The 24,363-nt window shown below is 40.6% G+C and overlaps 1 protein-coding gene across 1 annotated transcript in view; it reads left to right on the top strand.

Annotated features, from left to right (window-relative positions):
* The window catches only part of LOC133537022 (S-arrestin-like), a 36,797-nt gene that overhangs the window by 12,040 nt on the left and 394 nt on the right, over positions 1-24,363 (top strand). Inside the window, exons 6-14 of the mRNA XM_061877839.1 lie at positions 13,880-13,939; positions 14,044-14,111; positions 14,360-14,495; positions 17,613-17,697; positions 17,778-17,850; positions 17,981-18,118; positions 20,063-20,140; positions 21,711-21,725; positions 21,805-21,857. Of these exons, the coding sequence (XP_061733823.1) occupies positions 13,880-13,939; positions 14,044-14,111; positions 14,360-14,495; positions 17,613-17,697; positions 17,778-17,850; positions 17,981-18,118; positions 20,063-20,140; positions 21,711-21,725; positions 21,805-21,857 (706 nt within the window). The remainder of the gene's footprint in view (positions 1-13,879; positions 13,940-14,043; positions 14,112-14,359; positions 14,496-17,612; positions 17,698-17,777; positions 17,851-17,980; positions 18,119-20,062; positions 20,141-21,710; positions 21,726-21,804; positions 21,858-24,363) is intronic.

The following is a 24,363-nucleotide window of genomic DNA, read 5'->3' as shown; positions in this document are numbered from 1 at the left end:
AGTCAAAGGTCAGGTTCAAATGTCAAGGTCAAGTGGGTGTGGCTTACCCGGAAGAGGGTGGAGTTAAGACCTGCGGTGGGAGTGGTTAAACCAGGAAGAGGGTGGAGTTTTAAACAGAAAGAGGGCAGAGTTAAGACCTGCGGTGGGAGTGGTTAAACCAGGAAGAGGGTGGAGTTAAGACCTGACAGGGAACAGAGGAGGGTTCAGTTTTTTTAAGAAAGCAATGTCATCTGAGCAGCATGTGACCATATATTTGATAGTTTAAATGTTTACGATCGTTTGAAACAACTTCCAGATTTCGATGTATTGATGGCTGGGAATGTTACGTGTGGAGATGTGGACACGCACGCACTTCACACACACACACACACACACACACACACACACACACACACACACACACACACACACACACACACACACACACACACACACACACACACACACACACACACACACGCAGAGCAGGGGTACAAAAGGGCGGTGTAAGGCTTAGTCATTATTTGGAGCTTTATACGTTAGCGTAAAGACTTTGTTCGATTCGGTCATGATTAGTGAAACGCCTGTTTCGATTTATAAAAATAATAAAACTTACATTGACGCTCCGCAAAAAAGTCGAGTGTTTCTAAATCGTATTCAGATGCCGCCGACCGAGTCTTTGCGTGAGAAATGGGACTTGGAAGGGGAGGGATCTTTTGGATTTGTATTCAGATACGAAATGGGTGATATCTGCTTATTTCAGCTAAAAGAAAGAAGAGACGGAAGCCCTTTCTCGATATTTTCATCGTTATCTACCGTGGATTGGGAAGTTTTTGGTGGACACGCACACACGCACACACACGCACACACACACACACTTCACACACACACACACACACACACGCACACACGCACGCACGCACGCGCACGCACGCACACACACACACACACACACACACACACACACACACACACACACACACACACACACACACACACACACACACACACACACACACACACACACACACATTCGTACGCACTGAAACAACTTCCGTACCTCACGAAAACATATTTAAACAGATGGAAAAAACTATCGCAGAACACAGTGTCACGTAGCAACTGGTCTTTACGGTCGTTTGAATCAACAGGTCAGTTTGGGGGACAAAAGGAGGGTTCAGTTTTTACTGACTTCCCATCTGACAGTTTAAATGTTTATGACCGTTTGAATCAACAGGACACGCACGCACGCACACACACACACACACACGCACGCACACACACACACACACACACACACATACACACACACACACACGCACACACACACACACACACACACACACACACACACCATTACCTCTGCTTTACCATGTTATTAGACATTGGTTTAACTCCATTTAAGCATTTAAACGTTAAAAGCATTACACTTGTACGACGATGTAATACCTTTTTTTTTTTTAACAGCCGATGACGACGAAGTGAAAGACGATGAACTTTGCTTAAACGGTCTTACAAAGTTGGAAGATGATTTTCGAGGTGTGTTTAAACCTTCAAATTATTTAATATTATGTGTATTCATTATTTAGTTTCATAGAGGATTTGCCGTAAGATCCTAACGCGATCGTTTTAACACAATCGCAGTCTGGTGAGTCAAATGATTCTCATTTTACAAGAAAAAAAACATGCGGTATACGATACATATATACATATATTTACTTACAGATTTTCCGTTTACATCTCTTGCTCACTGGTCTCCCTTAAAGCTGGCGGGTCCGTCAACGGCCGTTCCAGGCAGAGGAGAAGGCTTGATTGCGCCAAAGACTCCAGACATCGAATCCTTGCTCCGAGGGGAAATCATCGAAAACGACGGTGAATGTCCGACAGGCACCCGCTGTAAGTTTTTCTCGTTTTCTGTAAGCTTTTTAAGATTCTCAGGAGCTTTAAAGAGCTCCTCTCATTCCAATGTCTTTCGCTCAAATGAATTTCGCGCCTAAGGGGAATGGGCGGGGACTGATTCCGGAGGTGGGCGGTTGTTTCCGCCAAGCAACCTTCTGGTTGAAATGGAGTGTGGATCAAGATGGATCCCTACTCTATATTCTTTTATTTAACCCAATGTTTTTTAAATACGTGTATAATGCTTTATATCCTATGGGTTGTGAATTCCATCCTACAATATCTTCCAAGGAACCCAAAGAAATGTTACCACACCTCCCGCTTTATTTATTCTATAGATTGCCTGAACTATTTCATAAACTAAATCTTGTCTTGTTTCTGATGCTATGTTTTTTATGCTCATCAATGCACTGTTGGACTGCGAGCACACAACTACTTTCCTTGCTTTGTTTTCCTCTATCCAGTTAACTGCCATATAAATTGCTACCAATTCCCCCGTAAAAACAGATAGTTTATCACTGATTATTTTATTTAATACTATGTTTCCTTGTGGGATAACTGCTACAGCTCTTACCTTTATTTTTTTTTATATAGTTTTTGATGCATCCGTATATATCATATCTCAATCCATTTTTCTATCCGGTAACTATTTAAATTTCTATTCTTTAGTAATTGCATGTTTTCTTTTGGGTTATCAAACATCCACGGTGGTATTGCAGGCATTGGTACTGTAGGACTAACTTTAATATTGTCAATTTTAACTTTATTACATATGTCTCCTATAATCCACCCAAAACTATTCTTTTTTGTTTTCTCTTTTTCTTGGCAGATTGGTAGCACTGGACAAGTCGGATATCCTTGCTTGGATCCTTTTAAAGTTGCCCGATAAACTGCTGAGAGTTGATCTCTCCTCTTGTCCAAAGGTTTTTCGTTCATTTTTACTTGTAATACTGGCACTAGGGTTGATGTAGTAGCTCCACAACATAACCTTAAAGCCTGTGACTGGATCCGGTCTATTTTCCCAAGTCATGTTTTTGAAGCAGATTGGTAAATAATGCATCCGTAATCAATAACAGATGGAATTAAAGTTATAAATATATACATGTATTGTTTTCAACGTTAACCTATCAGCCCCCCAATCATTACCCCTCAAAGACCTCATTATATTTAACACCTTTTTACTTTTTCCCCTATTTTTTTATTTTCCGGAAGGAACACTCCTGAAGGAATAAATAAAGTACTATCTAATCTAATCTAATCAAATCTATTTTGCTGATGTGGGTTGACTAGTTCATATTTTTATCAAACCATATTCCTAAATATTTAAATACTTGTACCTCTTCTATATTTTCACCTTAGAGTTTTTATTTGGAGCTTGTTTTGTACTTTTGTCTTTGTAAAATGTATGACTTTTGTCTTTCCAACAGAGAATCTTAAACCTCAAGCCGTTCCCCAGTCTTGAACATTATTTACCACTTTGTTAGTTTTTTGATTATTTCTTTTGACTCTAAATAATATACTAGTCTTTCATTAATCTTTTTTTTTTTCCATTACTTTTCCCCAAATTTATAATTTCCTGCCTCTTCCGGGTCTTACCCTGACTTGCATATTGGAATTGTTACCGCTAATTTTCCCCTCTGCCGGTCATTCTCCTTCTTCATATATCCTGTCATATCATTTCAAGACCACTTCTTTGACGATGCCACCTAAGTTTTTGATCATTTGATAACCCGCTAGGTCTTTCCCCGGTGACGTATTTTTAACCTTTTTCAAAATTCGAACCATTTCATTCAAAGAAAATGTCATATCCATAGTGTTGGTAAAGCTATTAACGTTGTCTTCCATCATTTCCCCAATATTTAAACTCATTGTTTTTTCTCTCTTTTGTTTTTCCACATTTCTCAAATTATCATTACTGTGCACTTTAACACATTTTTTTTTGCTAAAGGTTCTGCTGTTTCTTTACCCGTGACTACATCTTCTTTAATAAATGTGGCACATCATCCTCTTTACCCTTCATTCCTATCTTTACGAATCGTTATATATCCTTTTATTATAAAGTTTAATTTTGGCTTCAGCCCTGTTTCTTGAATACAAATTATACGTGGTTTAGTTTTCATATTTTTAATATATCCCTTTAATTCATGTTCGGTTGCTATCAAACTTCTGGCATTCCACCGGACCATTAACAGGGTGTTGGAATGTGGTAACATGACTCCGTCACGTCTACTCTCCGTAGTACAGCTTGCACCCGGTACCAAGATAGTTCTTTCAACAACTTTGATGCTGCTTTGACAATTATTTTGATCTTCTCAGTCTTATTTTTACTTTCATTTTGTATCAAAGCTGAGTTGTGCTCTCTGGTTTATTTTGCAAATGAACCGACAGAACATGATCATGTACAAGACTCGCCTACCCACAATGCACTGCAGCCCAACGCTCCTGGTCGGATGTTTTTTTCGGGGTTCATGGAGAGATGCGGTAAAGAGTGGTAGCCAAGACACACGGTCACACACGGTCACACACGGTCACACACGGTCACACTCGGCAATTATTTTGACCTGGGGAGCAGATATAGAGGAAAAAATGTGTCTGGGGGGCCGGGATATCTGATTTTCAGGTACAAAAAACTTCACAATGACACAAAATAAACACAACAGTTAAACCTCACACTAAAATCAAGACATTGACTTGTACGTTCAAAAGACAGAATAGAACAAGTCAAGACATGCAATGCCATCTACAAAATGTTATGTAAATGTTAGTCATTACACACGCGGCTATGGTTTTGATGTATTTGTTACAGACATGTTTACGTCAAGTAACATCACATGGTTCCATTTGCACCTTTCAACAAATCTGAAAAGGAATATTAAGAAGTAAAACTTATATTTAATCCTACCTCTTCTCCGAGCACACGGTGACTGTACATACGGGTCGAAAAATGTTGACCTAATTCAGCATTTCTCAAAGTGTGGGGAATAGAGACATGACAGGTGGGGCGCGAGGAAAGGGAGGACATTTTTTTATTTTTTATTTTTTTTTACTATGCTTTCATTTTCTATACACACTGTAAATCACTTTGTGATTCTGTCTGTGAAATCCGCCGTATAAATAAATGTAAATTACTTATTTTTCCTGTAGGCTTTAAATTTCTCGGCAGGAGCGAAAGTTTGACAGACATAGCAACAGTAACTTTTGCAGGCAGGGCTAAGAGGAACAAACTTTCGCGCGGATGGGTAGCAGGCTAATGTGCGGACCACAATTACACAAAATGGATACATTTGCAACTCGCACCTCAAAGGTCTGCGGAGAAACAAAAATATGACGGGTCTAATCAACCAAAAAGTCAACCTAAAAGAAAATATGGCGAAGGGTATCTTGCTCTTGGATTCACGGCAGCGGAGGTGGGGGCAGAGGAGAGACCCCTGTGTGTTCTTTGTCTAAAACGGCTAGCAGCAGACAGCATCAGGCCCAACAAAGTAAAGAGACAACTCGAGACCACACATGATGTCCAATAAATTGTTTTGTTGGGGCGATGGGGGTAGGTGGGCCTTGAGTCTAAAGTGCTGATGACAGAAAAAAAAAAAGTTTGAGAAGCCCTGACCTAATTGTACGGATCTCACTTTAAACGGCAAACCGATCATTTAAATGTTTTCACTTTGAATATGAAACGAGGAGTAAAATGTACAATGTACAATATTATCAATTATTTCACAAGGACATGTTTTAAGGATATTGTACAGTATAATTAAATCTAAAATGAATGTGATCACTTTCAGGATCATTTTATTTTTAGCCAGTAAACAACTGTTATGTACTTTTGAATCGGGTTTTCCCCTTTAAATAACAAAAATTATAGAATTTTACAATATTCATTATTATTAAATATTAAATGTGCCAACTAGTTTTACGGCATACATCATCCCCCCTTTACCCATTTGTTAAAAAGACGAAAGTTGATGCGAACGCCTACGTGCTGTCAGAAAACTAAAAGAAGAAGAATGCCTTTGTGCAATTACTGCTAATAAATCAATCAATAAAATGCATCAGTCAAATAGTACAGGCAACTTCGTTAACATGGAGCCACAGACAATTTCATTCAAAAAGTCCCAATTGCTAACATAAAGATACAACAACAAATAAAGGCAAAGAAGGCCTAGTAGGTAATTACAACAACAGACAAAGTATTAAAAATATCGGTCCAATAACTGCACAGGGATGGGCAGAGCCAAAACATGTGTAGCAAGTAAGCTGGAGACTGTTGACACTGAAATAAGGCTATATGTGGCACAGATACAAGATTTATAAACTCTACTTAAACCCCCACTTAAGAACTTTCAGTTTTGGTTTATATTGGCCGCACCAGTGAACCAAAGCGATGGCGTTTTCCCAAAAGGAAAACCACATTTACCATGAGGACTAGCGCATATAGCGTCCAACTGACACGATAATGCCACAATGATTCTGTATTACTGAACTTTCCACAGTAGGAACCTACATTCGTTTTCTACCACTTATTCCCTTTTGGGGACGTGGGGGTCGCTGGCGCCTATCTCAGCTACAATCGGGTGGAAGGAGGTGTACACCCTGGACAAGTCGCCCCCTCATTGCAGGGTCAACATAGATAGACGGACAACATTCACACCAACCTACATATTTTACTCAAACCTTATATTTGCAGTTTGAAGTCACTGCATTGTTTTTTCCTTGTACAGTTCTTTTGAGTTTGTTGCGTGGTTGGTCAGTGTGGAACTGCAAAGTATCGCGCTGGTGGGTATTTATTGCCACCACACAAATTTCCAGTAGCTAAAATTAGTATTATTATTCTGATTTGAGCATTGAAAGTCACTTACTAGTTTAGCAGGAACAGATCCAAAGCAGCATTGGTCTAAAATCTCTTGTCTTTTGACCTCACGCAAGTTAGTGAAAGTCGTGCCATTGTTGATCCTTGATTGTCCCTCCCTTTTTTTTTTTTTTGAAAACCCGATTCAAAAGTACATAACAGTTGTTTACTGGCTAAAAATAAAATGATCCTGAAAGTGATCACATTCATTTTAGATTTAATTATACTGTACAATATCCTTAAAACATGTCCTTGTGAAATAATTGATAATATTGTACATTGTACATTTTACTCCTCGTTTCATATTCAAAGTGAAAACATTTAAATGATCGGTTTGCCGTTTAAAGTGAGATCCGTACAATTAGGTCAGGGCTTCTCAAACTTTTTTTTTTTCTGTCATCAGCACTTTAGACTCAAGGCCCACCTACCCCCATCGCCCCAACAAAACAATTTATTGGACATCATGTGTGGTCTCGAGTTGTCTCTTTACTTTGTTGGGCCTGATGCTGTCTGCTGCTAGCCGTTTTAGACAAAGAACACACAGGGGTCTCTCCTCTGCCCCCACCTCCGCTGCCGTGAATCCAAGAGCAAGATACCCTTCGCCATATTTTCTTTTAGGTTGACTTTTTGGTTGATTAGACCCGTCATATTTTTGTTTCTCCGCAGACCTTTGAGGTGCGAGTTGCAAATGTATCCATTTTGTGTAATTGTGGTCCGCACATTAGCCTGCTACCCATCCGCGCGAAAGTTTGTTCCTCTTAGCCCTGCCTGCAAAAGTTACTGTTGCTATGTCTGTCAAACTTTCGCTCCTGCCGAGAAATTTAAAGCCTACAGGAAAAATAAGTAATTTACATTTATTTATACGGCGGATTTCACAGACAGAATCACAAAGTGATTTACAGTGTGTATAGAAAATGAAAGCATAGTAAAAAAAAATAAAAAATAAAAAAATGTCCTCCCTTTCCTCGCGCCCCACCTGTCATGTCTCTATTCCCCACACTTTGAGAAATGCTGAATTAGGTCAACATTTTTCGACCCGTATGTACAGTCACCGTGTGCTCGGAGAAGAGGTAGGATTAAATATAAGTTTTACTTCTTAATATTCCTTTTCAGATTTGTTGAAAGGTGCAAATGGAACCATGTGATGTTACTTGACGTAAACATGTCTGTAACAAATACATCAAAACCATAGCCGCGTGTGTAATGACTAACATTTACATAACATTTTGTAGATGGCATTGCATGTCTTGACTTGTTCTATTCTGTCTTTTGAACGTACAAGTCAATGTCTTGATTTTAGTGTGAGGTTTAACTGTTGTGTTTATTTTGTGTCATTGTGAAGTTTTTTGTACCTGAAAATCAGATATCCCGGCCCCCCAGACACATTTTTTCCTCTATATCTGCTCCCCAGGTCAAAATAATTGCCGAGTGTGACCGTGTGTGACCGTGTGTGACCGTGTGTGACCGTGTGTCTTGGCTACCACTCTTTACCGCATCTCTCCATGAACCCCGAAAAAAACATCCGACCAGGAGCGTTGGGCTGCAGTGCATTGTGGGTAGGCGAGTCTTGTACATGATCATGTTCTGTCGGTTCATTTGCAAAATAAACCAGAGAGCACAACTCAGCTTTGATACAAAATGAAAGTAAAAATAAGACTGAGAAGATCAAAATAATTGTCAAAGCAGCATCAAAGTTGTTGAAAGAACTATCTTGGTACCGGGTGCAAGCTGTACTACGGAGAGTAGACGTGACGGAGTCATGTTACCACATTCCAACACCCTGTTAATGGTCCGGTGGAATGCCAGAAGTTTGATAGCAACCGAACATGAATTAAAGGGATATATTAAAAATATGAAAACTAAACCACGTATAATTTGTATTCAAGAAACAGGGCTGAAGCCAAAATTAAACTTTATAATAAAAGGATATATAACGATTCGTAAAGATAGGAATGAAGGGTAAAGAGGATGATGTGCCACATTTATTAAAGAAGATGTAGTCACGGGTAAAGAAACAGCAGAACCTTTAGCAAAAAAAAATGTGTTAAAGTGCACAGTAATGATAATTTGAGAAATGTGGAAAAACAAAAGAGAGAAAAAACAATGAGTTTAAATATTGGGGAAATGATGGAAGACAACGTTAATAGCTTTACCAACACTATGGATATGACATTTTCTTTGAATGAAATGGTTCGAATTTTGAAAAAGGTTAAAAATACGTCACCGGGGAAAGACCTAGCGGGTTATCAAATGATCAAAAACTTAGGTGGCATCGTCAAAGAAGTGGTCTTGAAATGATATGACAGGATATATGAAGAAGGAGAATGACCGGCAGAGGGGAAAATTAGCGGTAACAATTCCAATATGCAAGTCAGGGTAAGACCCGGAAGAGGCAGGAAATTATAAATTTGGGGAAAAGTAATGGAAAAAAAAAAAGATTAATGAAAGACTAGTATATTATTTAGAGTCAAAAGAAATAATCAAAAAACTAACAAAGTGGTAAATAATGTTCAAGACTGGGGAACGGCTTGAGGTTTAAGATTCTCTGTTGGAAAGACAAAAGTCATACATTTTACAAAGACAAAAGTACAAAACAAGCTCCAAATAAAAACTCTAAGGTGAAAATATAGAAGAGGTACAAGTATTTAAATATTTAGGAATATGGTTTGATAAAAATATGAACTAGTCAACCCACATCAGCAAAATAGATTTGATTAGATTAGATTAGATAGTACTTTATTTATTCCTTCAGGAGTGTTCCTTCCGGAAAATAAAAAAATAGGGGAAAAAGTAAAAAGGTGTTAAATATAATGAGGTCTTTGAGGGGTAATGATTGGGGGGCTGATAGGTTAACGTTGAAAACAATACATGTATATATTTATAACTTTAATTCCATCTGTTATTGATTACGGATGCATTATTTACCAATCTGCTTCAAAAACATGACTTGGGAAAATAGACCGGATCCAGTCACAGGCTTTAAGGTTATGTTGTGGAGCTACTACATCAACCCTAGTGCCAGTATTACAAGTAAAAATGAACGAAAAACCTTTGGACAAGAGGAGAGATCAACTCTCAGCAGTTTATCGGGCAACTTTAAAAGGATCCAAGCAAGGATATCCGACTTGTCCAGTGCTACCAATCTGCCAAGAAAAAGAGAAAACAAAAAAGAATAGTTTTGGGTGGATTATAGGAGACATATGTAATAAAGTTAAAATTGACAATATTAAAGTTAGTCCTACAGTACCAATGCCTGCAATACCACCGTGGATGTTTGATAACCCAAAAGAAAACATGCAATTACTAAAGAATAGAAATTTAAATAGTTACCGGATAGAAAAATGGATTGAGATATGATATATACGGATGCATCAAAAACTATATAAAAAAAAATAAAGGTAAGAGCTGTAGCAGTTATCCCACAAGGAAACATAGTATTAAATAAAATAATCAGTGATAAACTATCTGTTTTTACGGGGGAATTGGTAGCAATTTATATGGCAGTTAACTGGATAGAGGAAAACAAAGCAAGGAAAGTAGTTGTGTGCTCGCAGTCCAACAGTGCATTGATGAGCATAAAAAACATAGCATCAGAAACAAGACAAGATTTAGTTTATGAAATAGTTCAGGCAATCTATAGAATAAATAAAGCGGGAGGTGTGGTAACATTTCTTTGGGTTCCTTGGAAGATATTGTAGGATGGAATTCACAACCCATAGGATATAAAGCATTATACACGTATTTAAAAAACATTGGGTTAAATAAAAGAATATAGAGTAGGGATCCATCTTGATCCACACTCCATTTCAACCAGAAGGTTGCTTGGCGGAAACAACCGCCCACCTCCGGAATCAGTCCCCGCCCATTCCCCTTAGGCGCGAAATTCATTTGAGCGAAAGACATTGGAATGAGAGGAGCTCTTTAAAGCTCCTGAGAATCTTAAAAAGCTTACAGAAAACGAGAAAAACTTACAGCGGGTGCCTGTCGGACATTCACCGTCGTTTTCGATGATTTCCCCTCGGAGCAAGGATTCGATGTCTGGAGTCTTTGGCGCAATCAAGCCTTCTCCTCTGCCTGGAACGGCCGTTGACGGACCCGCCAGCTTTAAGGGAGACCAGTGAGCAAGAGATGTAAACGGAAAATCTGTAAGTAAATATATGTATATATGTATCGTATACCGCATGTTTTTTTTCTTGTAAAATGAGAATCATTTGACTCACCAGACTGCGATTGTGTTAAAACGATCGCGTTAGGATCTTACGGCAAATCCTCTATGAAACTAAATAATGAATACACATAATATTAAATAATTTGAAGGTTTAAACACACCTCGAAAATCATCTTCCAACTTTGTAAGACCGTTTAAGCAAAGTTCATCGTCTTTCACTTCGTCGTCATCGGCTGTTAAAAAAAAAAAAGGTATTACATCGTCGTACAAGTGTAATGCTTTTAACGTTTAAATGCTTAAATGGAGTTAAACCAATGTCTAATAACATGGTAAAGCAGAGGTAATGGTGTGTGTGTGTGTGTGTGTGTGTGTGTGTGTGTGCGTGTGTGTGTGTGTGTATGTGTGTGTGTGTGTGTGTGTGTGTGCGTGCGTGTGTGTGTGTGTGTGTGCGTGCGTGCGTGTCCTGTTGATTCAAACGGTCATAAACATTTAAACTGTCAGATGGGAAGTCAGTAAAAACTGAACCCTCCTTTTGTCCCCCAAACTGACCTGTTGATTCAAACGACCGTAAAGACCAGTTGCTACGTGACACTGTGTTCTGCGATAGTTTTTTCCATCTGTTTAAATATGTTTTCGTGAGGTACGGAAGTTGTTTCAGTGCGTACGAATGTGTGTGTGTGTGTGTGTGTGTGTGTGTGTGTGTGTGTGTGTGTGTGTGTGTGTGTGTGTGTGTGTGTGTGTGTGTGTGTGTGCGTGCGTGCGCGTGCGTGCGTGCGTGTGTGCGTGTGTGTGTGTGTGTGTGTGTGAAGTGTGTGTGTGTGTGCGTGTGTGTGCGTGTGTGCGTGTCCACCAAAAACTTCCCAATCCACGGTAGATAACGATGAAAATATCGAGAAAGGGCTTCCGTCTCTTCTTTCTTTTAGCTGAAATAAGCAGATATCACCCATTTCGTATCTGAATACAAATCCAAAAGATCCCTCCCCTTCCAAGTCCCATTTCTCACGCAAAGACTCGGTCGGCGGCATCTGAATACGATTTAGAAACACTCGACTTTTTTGCGGAGCGTCAATGTAAGTTTTATTATTTTTATAAATCGAAACAGGCGTTTCACTAATCATGACCGAATCGAACAAAGTCTTTACGCTAACGTATAAAGCTCCAAATAATGACTAAGCCTTACACCGCCCTTTTGTACCCCTGCTCTGCGTGTGTGTGTGTGTGTGTGTGTGTGTGTGTGTGTGTGTGTGTGTGTGTGTGTGTGTGTGTGTGTGTGTGTGTGTGTGTGTGTGTGTGTGTGTGTGTGTGTGTGTGAAGTGCGTGCGTGTCCACATCTCCACACGTAACATTCCCAGCCATCAATACATCGAAATCTGGAAGTTGTTTCAAACGATCGTAAACATTTAAACTATCAAATATATGGTCACATGCTGCTCAGATGACATTGCTTTCTTAAAAAAACTGAACCCTCCTCTGTTCCCTGTCAGGTCTTAACTCCACCCTCTTCCTGGTTTAACCACTCCCACCGCAGGTCTTAACTCTGCCCTCTTTCTGTTTAAAACTCCACCCTCTTCCTGGTTTAACCACTCCCACCGCAGGTCTTAACTCCACCCTCTTCCGGGTAAGCCACACCCACTTGACCTTGACATTTGAACCTGACCTTTGACTTTGACCTTTGACTTTGACCTTTAACCTTGACCCCTCATAAATCATTAACCTTTAACCTTGACCCCTCATAAATCATTAACCTTTGAACTTGACCCCTCATAAATCATTAACCTTTGACCTTGAGGGTCATAAATCATTGTTTTATGGGGGGTCATAAATCACTTTTGACTAAAGGTAGGGACTTAACTTCTCTCCTGATCATGTCTGTTTTCCAACATGAATCTGATCTTGAACATGTTTGGTCTTGTCCTCAACATGTCTTTGGTTTCCAACATGTCTTTAGTCTTGTCCTGAACATGTGTCTACTCTTGAATATGTCTTTGGTCCTGAGCATGCACATTGTTGTTCCTGCTTTGGCCCCAACAAAAAGTTTTTATTAGGAAGTTGTTGTGCACGTTTGATCTGAGACAGTCTGTTGGGGAAAAATGATGCAGATTGGTCAAGATATACGGTGATTGGTTGAATTTGTGCGACTTGGCTAAATCATGAAACCTTGGTGCAGACCTGGGGAAATTAAAGCCTGGGGGCCACATGCGGCCCGTTAAGCTTTTCAATCTGGCCCACCGGATGTTCCCAAATATATTTTTAAAGATTTTTAAGATGGAAAGTGTTACTGCCATTACGATGTGCAGTGATGTTTTCTAATGACCGTAAGTCTTAAACTATACAAAGTATTTCAATGGTTGGAATCTGCGCTTATGGCTGATATACCAGTTACTATGGTCATCTAATGAGTTACTATGGTAATCTAAATTAGTTACTTTGGTATTCTACGTCACAGCAGCTCAGACGAGCCACCAAGCAGCGTGGGAGGGAAGTGTTCCCACAGGTGGGGAAGGAGATTTTCACAACAAAGTTCTAAAGATTAGTGATATATCAGATTGTAGGTGGGTTTATTTTGTACCCCTCGTGTTCATATTTCACTGTTTGTTACATTTGTGTTGCGTTTCACTTGACTGTAAAATATGTCGATCGAAAGGGGGTGTGACATTCATATTTTGTCTATTCCATGTTTTATCGTTCATAGACAAATTTTAAATTCCATTACCTTTTTTAAGGCGGCCTGTCATTACGTTTTTAGCATTCAATCAGACATTATTGTGAGGTTTTGTATCAGTGTTCCTAAAAGTAGATATACCGGCCCCCGGACATTTTTTTCTCTAAATGTGGCCCCCAAGTTAAAATAATTGCCCAGGCCTGCCCTGGCGGGACTGATGAGGGCCCCCTCTAGGACACACACAGAAGTCTTAGTTAATGTATCCACCACTGACAGTCAAAGTTGGCAACAAAAATGTCAACAATGAATTTCTGGAATTATGTTGCAGTTTCCTGACAACCTGCCAAACTCTGTCAGTCTGCAGCCAGGACCTTCAGACGTGGGAAAGGTTTGTTGGTTTTAAACATCCGCTGATCACGACGTTATCGACCCGGTAGCTCCTAGAGAAATCAGATTCATGACGCCTTTCAAGGTTTTTGTGTTTGTGCGCAGAAATGTTCGGTGGAGTTTGAGGTGAAAGCGTTCTGTGCGGAGAAGCGGGACGAGAACATCAACAAAGAGTGAGTTTCTACAGTTCTGAGGGCGCTCGGTAGGATTTGGTCTCTTGGGTCCGAGCTTGTTAACCAAGATTGACATTTTTTACACACTTTCCATATCACACCGTGTTTCAACGAGGCGTCTTTAGAGGTAAAAAACTGTTGCCAAGTAAGGATGTCCGTGTTTGGGGGCCCTCTGGGGACTAAAGTGCCCCAAGCACCACTTAGGTCGTCCTCCTTTAGTCACCTTGCTGATCTTATCTTCCTTGCAGGAGTTCAGTTTGTCTCACCATCCGCAAGATCCAGTACAGTCCACCAGACAGTCAGGTGGCACCCGTCGCTGAAACCACCTTCGACTTCCTGATGTCTGAGAAACCTCTTCAAGTCAAACTGAGTCTGCCCAAAGAGGTCAGAAACTAAGATCCACTGTCCTAAACATGATCAAGAACACACTCCTGATTTTGTCTTTGGATTCCAACATGCCCTCTGGTCTTGAACATCGCTTTAGTCCTGAACATGTTTATGGTCTTAAACTTGTCTCTGGTTTCCAACATCTCTGGTTTTTAACATGTATCTGTTCTCGCCCTGAACATGGTTCTGTTTTCCAACATGGCTCCTATCTTGGAACATCTCTTCAGTCTTGTCATGAACATGGCTCTGGTTTTAGAAAATGTTTATGGTCTTGTTTTGAACAAGTCTGTTGTTTTGTCTTGAACGTGTCTATGGTTTCGAACATGGCTCAGTTCTTAGGACATGTCTTTGGTCTTGTCCTGAACAGGTCTCTGTTTTCGATCATGCTCCAGTCTTGAACATGTCTTCAGTATTTTCCCGAACATGCATTGGTTTCCAACATGTCTTTGGTCATGTCTTAAACATGTCTTTGGTTTCTATCATGTCTCTTGTGTCCAACATGTCTCTGCTCTCGTCTTGAACATGTCTCTGTTTTCTAACATGCTCCAGTCTTGAACATGTCTTTGGTCTTGTGCCGAACATGCATTGGTTTCCAACATGTCTTTGGTCTTGTCTTGAACATGTTTTTGGTTTCCAACATGTCTCTGGTCTCCAACATGTCTTTGATCGCCAACATGTCTTTGATCTCCAATGTCTTTGATCTCCAGCATGTCTTTGTTTTCCAGCATGTCTCTGGTCTTGTCTTGAACATGTCTCTGTTGTCTAACATGCTCCAGTCTTGAATATGTCTTCGGTCTTCTCCCGAACATGCATTGGTTTCCAGCATGTCTTTGGTCTAGTCTCCAACATGTCTCTTGCCTCCAACATGTCACTGGTCTCCAACATGTCTCTGGTACCAAACATGTCTCTGGTACCCAACATGTCTCTGGTTTCCAACATGTCTTTGGTTTCCATTATGTCTTTGGTTTCCCACATGGCTCTGGTCTCGTCTTGAACATGTCTCTGTTTTCCAACAGGCTTCAGTCTTGAACATGTCTTCGGTCTTCTCCCGAACATGCATTGGTCTCCAGCATGTCTTTGGTTTCCCTTATGTGTTTGGTTTCCTACATGGCTCTGGTCTCGTCTTGAACATGTCTCTGTTTTCCAACATGCTTCAGTCTTGAACATGTCTTCGGTCTTCTCCCGAACATGCATTGGTCTCCAACATGTTTTTGGTCTTGTCTTAAACATGTCTTTGGTTTCCAACATGAGTCTGGTCTCGTCTTGAACATGTCTCTGTTTTCTAACATGCTCCAGTCTTGAACATGTCTTTGGTCTTGTCCCGAACATGCATTGGTTTCCAACATGTATTTTGTTTTGTCTAAAACATGATTAGTTTCCAACCTGTCTATAGTTTCGAACATGGCTCTGTTCTTAGGACATGTATTTGGTCTTGTCCTGAACAGGTATATGGTCTTTTCCTGAACAGGTCTCTGTTTTCGAACATGCTCCAGTCTTGAACATGTCTTCAGTCTTTTCCCAAACATGCATTGGTTTCCAACATGTAATTGGTCATGTCCTAAACATGTCTTTGGTTTCCATCATGTCTCTTGTGTCCAACATGTCTCTGCTCTCGTCTTGAACATGTCTCTGTTTTCTAACATGCTCCAGTCTTTAACATGTCTTTGGTCTTGTCCCGAACATGCATTGGTTTCCAACATGTCTTTGGTCTTCTCTTGAACATGTTTTTGGTTTCCAACATGTCTCTGGTCTCCAATATGTCTTTGATCTCTAATGTCTTTGGTCTCCAACATGTATTTGGTTTCCAACATGTTTCTGGTCTCCAAAATGTCTTTGTTTTCCAGCATGTCTCTGGTCTTGTCTTGAACATGTCTTTGTTTTCTAACATGCTCCACTGTTGAACATGCATTGGTTTCCAACACGTCTTGGGTCTTGTCTTAAACATGTCTTTTGTTTCCAATAGGTCTCTGGTCTCCAACATGTCTCTGGTCTCCAATATGTCTTTGGTTTCCAACATGTCTCTGGTCTCTAACATGTATTTGGTTTCCAACATGTCTTTGGTTTGTCTTGTCCTGAACAGGTATATGGTCTTTTCCTGAACAGGTCTCTGTTTTCGAACATGCTCCAGTCTTGAGCATGTCTTCAGTCTTCTCCCGAACATGCATTGGTTCCCAACATGTCTTTGGTCATGTCTTAAACATGTCTTTGGTTTCCATCATGTCTTTTGTGCTCTCGTCTTGAACATGTCTCTGTTTTCTAACATGCTCCAGTCTTTGGTCTTGCCCCGAACATGCATTGGTTTCCAACATGTCTTTGGTCTTGTCTTGAACATGTTTTTTGTTTCCATCATGTCTCTGGTCTCCAACATGTCTTTGATCTCCAACATGTCTTTGGTCTCCAACATGTCTTTGGTTTCCAACATATCTCTGGTCTCCAACATGTCTTTGTTTTCCAGCATGTCTCTGGTCTTGTCTTGAACATGTCTCTGATTTCTAACATGCTCCAGTCTTGAACATGTCTTTGGTCTTGTCCCGAACATGCATTGGTTTCCAACATGTCTTTGCTCTAGTCTCCAACATGTCTCTTGCCTCCAACATGTCTCTGGTATCCAACACGTCTCTGGTCTCCAACATGTCTTTGGTTTCCAACGTGTCTCTGGTCTCCAACATGTCTTTTGTTTCGCACATGGCTCTGGTCTCGTCTTGAACATGTCTCTGTTTTCCAACATGCTTCAGTCTTGAACATGTCTTCGGTCTTCTCCCGAACATGCATTCGTCTCCAACATGTTTTTGGTCTTGTCTTAAACATGTCTTTGGTTTCCAACATGTGTCTGGTCTCGTCTTGAACATGTGTCTGTTTTTTAACATGCTTCAGTCTTGAACATGTCTCTGGTATTGTCCCGAACATGCATTGGTTTCCAACATGTATTTTGTTTTGTCTAAAACATGATTAGTTTCCAACGTGTCTCTGGTCTTGAACATATCTCTGTTTTCTAACATGCTCCAGTCTTGAACATGTCTTTGGTCTTGTCCCGAACATGCATTGGTTTCCAACAGGTCTCTGGTCCTAAACATTGGTAGCTGATGTCCACTGACCTGAACTGTTTGTCTGCAGACATTCTACCACGGTGAGCCGGTCCACGCTGACGTGAAGATCACCAACTCCTCAAACAGACGCATGAAAGACATCAGCTTGTCAGGTGGGACACACCCGGTCCTGGTCTCGCACACATGGTCCCCTCACCACGGCCGGGTTGTTAACTTGTGTTGCGCCCTGCAGTGGATCAGGTGACCAATGTCATCCTCTACTCCAACGACAAGTATGTCAAGTCTGTGGCCCGAGAGGAAACAAGGTGAGTCACATGACTATCCTCGCACCCCAAAAACATCCGGTCTCAGGTACAAACAGGAGTCCAAGTGTGTCCTAGAGTGGTCCTGTACGCCCATGTCTGTGTTTTAAGAGTTGTTGTGTGTTTGTCCCAGCGATTGTGTTGCACCAGAGTCCAGTTTGGAGAAGAAGTACACTTTGTATCCTCTGCTGGTACACAACAAGGAACGCAGAGGACTCGCGCTGGATGGACGCCTCAAACACCAGGACACCAACTTGGCGTCCTCCAGCATGTGAGACACTAAAATTCTTCAGTCGAGTTCGGTTTTTGTTGGTCAAGAACCGTTGAGAACTGTATTTCATGCATACATGGGCGATATTACAATTTTCTGTATCGATCCAATTCCAGTATCCTCCATACTGATACCGATACTTTTACTTTTTCAAGAACATTGAAAAATGTTGCCATAAATTGTCGGAGATGATCATTTTAAGAAGAAGATTTAAGGCAATTAAAAAATACAAATATTTGTGTTAGTAACAATATTCTAATACATTAATATAATCATGCTTATGAATATTCTCATTCATCACTTGTTCTCAGGACTTTGAACTAATCCCAACTGGACTGTTTTAGAAAATGTTTTAAATGTTATCCGTGCTGAAGCTGTCCTATCTAGTCTTGATTATAGCTGTCCTATCTGGCCATGACTACAGTTGTCCTATTTAGTTTTGACTGTTGTCCTATCGTGTCTTGACAACAGCTGACCTGTCGTGTCTTGACAACAGCTGACCTGTCGTGTCTTGACAACTGCTGACCTGTCGTGTTTGACAGCTGTGCCGTCGAGTCTTAACAGCTCTCCTATTGAGTCATGGCTAATGCAGTCTTATCTAGTCACGAGCTGGAACCGATAAAACCTGCTCACCTGAGATGACTAATGTCTTCCAAGAGTCCTAATTAATTTTGATTACTGCTATCCTATCTAACCATGACTACATATGTCCTATCGAGTCTTTACTACAGCTGTCCTATGTAGTCATGGCCTGGAACTGATGAAGGCTGCAGTACTGAAACAAATGTTTTCCAAGAGTCCTAAGTAATTTTGATTTCTGCTGTCCTACCTGGTCTTGACTACTGCTGTCCTATATAGTTTTGACTACTGCTGTCCTATCGACTCATGAGCTGGACCTGATAAATCCTACTCAACTGAGAGGACAAATGTCTCCTAAGAGTTCTATGTAATTTTGATTACTGCTGTGCTACCTAGTCTTGACTACTGCTGTCTTATTTAGCCATGACTACAGCTATCCTATCTAGTTTTAACTGCTGTCGTATCGTGTCAGGACTACAGCTGTGTTATCGAGTCATGATTACAGCTATTTTATGAAGTCATGAGCTGGAACTGTAAAAGCCTGTTGGACTGAAAGGTCAAATATCTTCGAAGAGTCCTATGCAAATTTGATTACTGCTGTCCTACATAGTTATGACTACAGCTGTCCTATCTACTTTTGACTGGTGCTGTCCTATCTTGTCATGAGCTGGAACTGTTAAAGCTTTTTTGACTGTGAGGTCAGATATCTTCGAAGAGACCTATGCAAATTTGATTACTGCTGTCCTACATAGTTATGACCACAGCTGTCCTATCTAGTTTTGACTGGTGCTGTCCTATCCTGTCATGGGCTGGAACTGATAAAGCCTGTTCGACTGAGAGGACACAGGAACGTCATGGGCTGGAACTGATAAAGCCTGTTCGACTGAGAGGACACAGGAACGCCATCTTGGTACTTCTTGAATTCAGTGGTGTTTCTCACCTTTTTCCGGCACTACTCCTGGTTAGTCCTATCTTGCAGATAGGACTCTAAATTGCTTAATCACAACTCCACACCATCACCTGTGGGGTCCCATAAGGGTCCGTCCTTGGTCCGACTCTCTTTAATAACTCTGCGCTCCCCCTGGAGGTGTGGATGTCCATCAACCTCCTCCAGCTAAAAGGCATCAAACGTCCAAATCTTCACCTCCACTTCTCCCCTTCAAATACACTTGAGGACACCTTATTTATATCCTGTTTTATGTCTGCTGTCAACCTAAAGTGCTTTATCAATACAATTATTTTTATTATTGATACATTCATGGATCGTGCGTGCGTGGGTGCGTGCGTGGGTGCGTGCGTGCGTGCGTGCGTGCGTGCGTGCGTGCGTGTGTGTGTGCGTGTGTGTGTGTGTGTGTGTGTGTACAGAGTGAGGCAGGAGGTCGTGAAGGAGCTTCAAGGCATGTTGGTGTCTTACAAGTTGGTGTTGAAGATGATGGCTGCAGGGTGAGTCCACTTCTCACAGTAGTAGATAGGACACGCCCCTTTTAGCTTTTAGTGGTGGAAGATGGATGAATGTATGAAGAATGGATAGCTAGTTGAAACAAGGAGACTTGTAATCTTTTACGATTTTAATGATTTATTTTCAATATACCACACATTGTATTGCATTGTAGATCCATGACTGGTGCTGTCTTACTTTATATCTAAGACTACAGCTGTCCTATCTAGTCATGACTATAAAAGTACTACCTGCACATGACCTTAGTGGTCCTACCTAGTCATAACTATGGCTGTCCTACATAGTCCGCGGTCCTACTTAGTTATGACCATAACTGTCCTATCTAGTCATGACTATAAAAGTACTACCTACACATGACCTTAGTGGTCCTACCTAGTCATAACTATGGCTGTCCTACATAGTCCGCGGTCCTACTTAGTTATGACCATAACTGTCCTATCTAGTCATGACTATAAAAGTACTACCTTCGCATGACCTTAGTGGTCCTACCTAGTCATAACTCTGGCTGTCCTACATAGTCCGCGGTCCTACTTAGTTATGACCATAACTGTCCTATCTAGTCATGACTATAAAAGTACTACCTTCGCATGACCTTAGTGGTCCTACCTAGTCATAACTCTGGCTGTCCTACATAGTCCGCGGTCCTACTTAGTTATGACCATAACTGTCCTATTTAGTCATGACTATAAAAGTACTACCTACACATAACCTTAGTGGTCCTACCTAGTCATAACTATGGCTGTTCTACATAGTCTGCAGTTGTGACCATAACTGTCCTATCTAGTCATTACCATAGCTGTTCGATCCAGTCTTGAATAGTTCTGTCCTATCAAGTCATGACTGCAGATGTCCTATCTTGTCTTGAACAGTGCTGTCCTGTCCAGTCATGACGTGTTGTTCTATCTAATATTGTTGACAGTGGTCTTATCTGGTCATGACTAGTGCTGTCCCATCTGCTCTTGATGGTAGTGATTATAGCTGTTTAATCTAGTCATGACTACACAGGACAGTGATTGTCATGACTAGCGCTGTCCTATCCAGTAGTGATTACAGCTGTTGTATCGAGTCATGACTAGCGCTGTCCTACCAGCAGTGATTACAGCGGTTTTTCTAGCCATGACTAGTGCTGTCTTATCTAGTCTTGAACAGTGCTGTCCTGACTACAGCTGTCCTATATAGTCTTGAACAGTGCTGTCCTATACATGACTACACGGGTATAGCTGGGCTATCCAGTCATGATTGCAGCTGTCCTATCTAGTCATGACTACATGATTGAAACAAGGAGACTAAAATAGCAGGTCAATAAAGCATGAAGATATTTTCAATATACAACACAATTTAATGTAAAGAAAATATATAACAATAATGCAGTTCACGAAATTCAAACGCAAAAAAATTCAGGTACATACTTTGTGTCAAAAAAGTATTTCTTAATCAAGACACGAATAAATCTCCATAAATGGGAAGACTACCGCAAAGATAGCCGCCATGTAAACACGTCGCTTACATCAGCTATCTACTTCTTTTTTCTTCTTTTTCCATGTGTGCATGCAGACCTCTGGGATCCAGGTACACACACACACACACACACACACACACACACACACACACACACGTGTTACTGTTAAACTGTGTCTGTGTTCCACAGTGAGGTTTGCGTGGAGCTTCCTTTCAGACTGATGCATCCTAAACCCGAAACAGGTACGTCACCGTTCATCGCCATGACAACCAGTGACATCACATACCCACGCATACTTGCCAACCTTAAGACCTCCGATTTCAGGGGGTGGGGAGCGCGGGCGGGGGCATGGTTGGAGGGCGTGGTTATGAGGGGAGGAGTATATTTACAGCTAGAAAAGTGCAGATTGGATTTTAACCTATTTAAAACATGACATCAAAAATATATATTTATTGTGAGAAATCATTAAGATGATCAGTGTTTCCACAAATATAATTAATTATTAATAATAACATAGAGTTAAAGGTAAATTGAGCAAATTAGCTATTCCTGGCAATTTATTTAAGTGTGTATCAAACTGGTAGCTCTTCGCATTAATCAGTACCCAAGAAGTAGTTCTTGGTTTCAAAAAGGTTGGTGACCCCTGCCGTAGATGTTATTGTCACATATGCATGTACAGTAGATGGAAGTATTGTCCTGTTTAAGATTGTCACAACATTGCTGTTTACGGCAGACGAAAACGTGACTGCTGTTGTTGTGTGTTGTTACCGCACTGGGAGGACGTTAATTAAACTGCCTAACAATAAACCAACATAAGAAACCAATAACTTGCCCTTGATCATTCTACAGTTATAACTGTTTATATTGTGGGAAAGCGGACGTGAAAACAGGCTGTCCTCACTCAGGTCCGCATGGAGCTGGAGGGGGCGTGGCCTCCAGCTCCACCTGAATTTTGGGTGATTTTCGGGAGAAAATTTGTCCCGGGAGGTTTTCGGGAGAGGCGCTGAATTTCGGGAGTCTCCCGGAAAATCCGGGAGGGTTGGCAAGTATGTACCCACGCTTACTGTAATCTGATTACGTGTTGTCATGTCAGCACAATACAATTTAACACACACACACACGGTTCTCATTAGGCTGTTGTTGCTATGACTCTCCTGGAATCATTAAAACACAGTAGCCTAATAGGCCTAGGTATTCATTAATACCAAGACAAATGTTTCATTTAACAAGTAAATTTAATATTTCTGGCCACACTGACATTGCACACAGTTTGAACAGTAACACTGTGTTTGAATATGAGATCAAGTGGAAATAACTCAATATCACAATATTGGGACGTCAATCAACAATTAAGGATGTAACCGTTAATGATCAAAGTTCCGTCCATTTTTTGGCGACACATTAGAAATAAGTGGTTAATATCATTAAAAACATTTTTAATGTTGTTCATAAAATTTTATTTGATTCATTTTGAAAAAATCTATACATTATTCAGCAACATGTCATCTACCCTAATGGACATTTCACCAACTCCTTGGAAAGAAATGTTTTTAGAAAATTAAAAAGAAAAAAAACTCATAAATAATAATAAAAACATTGATATAGGTTAGGTGTCAAATTCATTTTTTTGAGGGCCACATCCCAATGATGGCTGCCCTCAGAGGGCCACTTTTAACACTGAATATTTAAGAATATCAATGTAAATAAGCTCAGTACTGTACATAATTTGCATAAACAAGTGATTTTGATTATTACTGTATGTTTTGCTAACAGATTGATGGATAACATGCTTTATTTAATTTTGACAAAAAAAAAAATTAAAAAAGAATGCTTGGAACATATTTTTGTATGATCAAATAATATTAAAATATAGAAAATATTGCATGCAGTACGCTTTTCTGTCAACATTTAAACAATAAATAAATGTCACATGTTATGTAGGATCTAAAAATTCATGCATTAAAGGATTAAGGAGGAAAAGGTGCAATCTTATTAGAAAAATAGTTGTAAATTTGTGAAAACACTCACAATTTGAGGTCTGAAAGTAATTTAAATACGGTATGTAATTATGGATAATAAATAAAGGATTATATTCAAATATGATTGGCAACACTAAATTGGCCCTGGTGTGTGAATGTGAGTGTGAATGTCGTCTGTCTATCTGTGTTGGCCCTGTGATGAGTTGGCGACTTGTCCAGGGTATACCCCGCCTTCCGCCCGAATGCAGCTGAGATAGGCTCCAGCACCCCCCGCTACCTGAAAAGGGACAAGCAGTAGAAAATGGATAGATGGATGGAAGTAACTTTGGTTCAATTTTTGTAAAATTAAGTTGGAGTAAATTTATTTTATAAGAATGAAGTCAAAGGACAGCAGCACGGTGGACCAAGGGTTAGTGCGTGTGCCTCACAATACAAATGTCCTGAGCAGTCCTGGGTTCAATCCCGGGCTCGGGATCTTTCTGTGTGGAGTTTGCATGTTCTCCCCGTGACTGCGTGGGTTCCCTCCGGGTACTCCGGCTTCCTCCCACCGCCAAAGACATGCACCTGGGGATAGGTTGATTGGCAACACTAAATTGGCCCTAGTGTGTGAATGTGAATGTTTTCTTTCTATCTGTGTTGGCCCTGCGATGAGAGGGCGACTTGTCCAGGATGTGCCCCGCCTTCTGCCCAAATGCAGCTAAGCTCCAGCGCTCCCGTGCCCCCAAAAAGGGACAAGCGATAGAAAATGGATGGGTGGATGGATGGAAGT

Source organism: Nerophis ophidion, linkage group LG18, assembly GCF_033978795.1.
Source record: "Nerophis ophidion isolate RoL-2023_Sa linkage group LG18, RoL_Noph_v1.0, whole genome shotgun sequence".
NCBI lineage: Eukaryota > Metazoa > Chordata > Actinopteri > Syngnathiformes > Syngnathidae > Nerophis > Nerophis ophidion.
The sequence above is the reverse complement of the archived record's forward strand: the minus strand, read 5'-3'. Positions and strand labels throughout refer to the sequence as shown.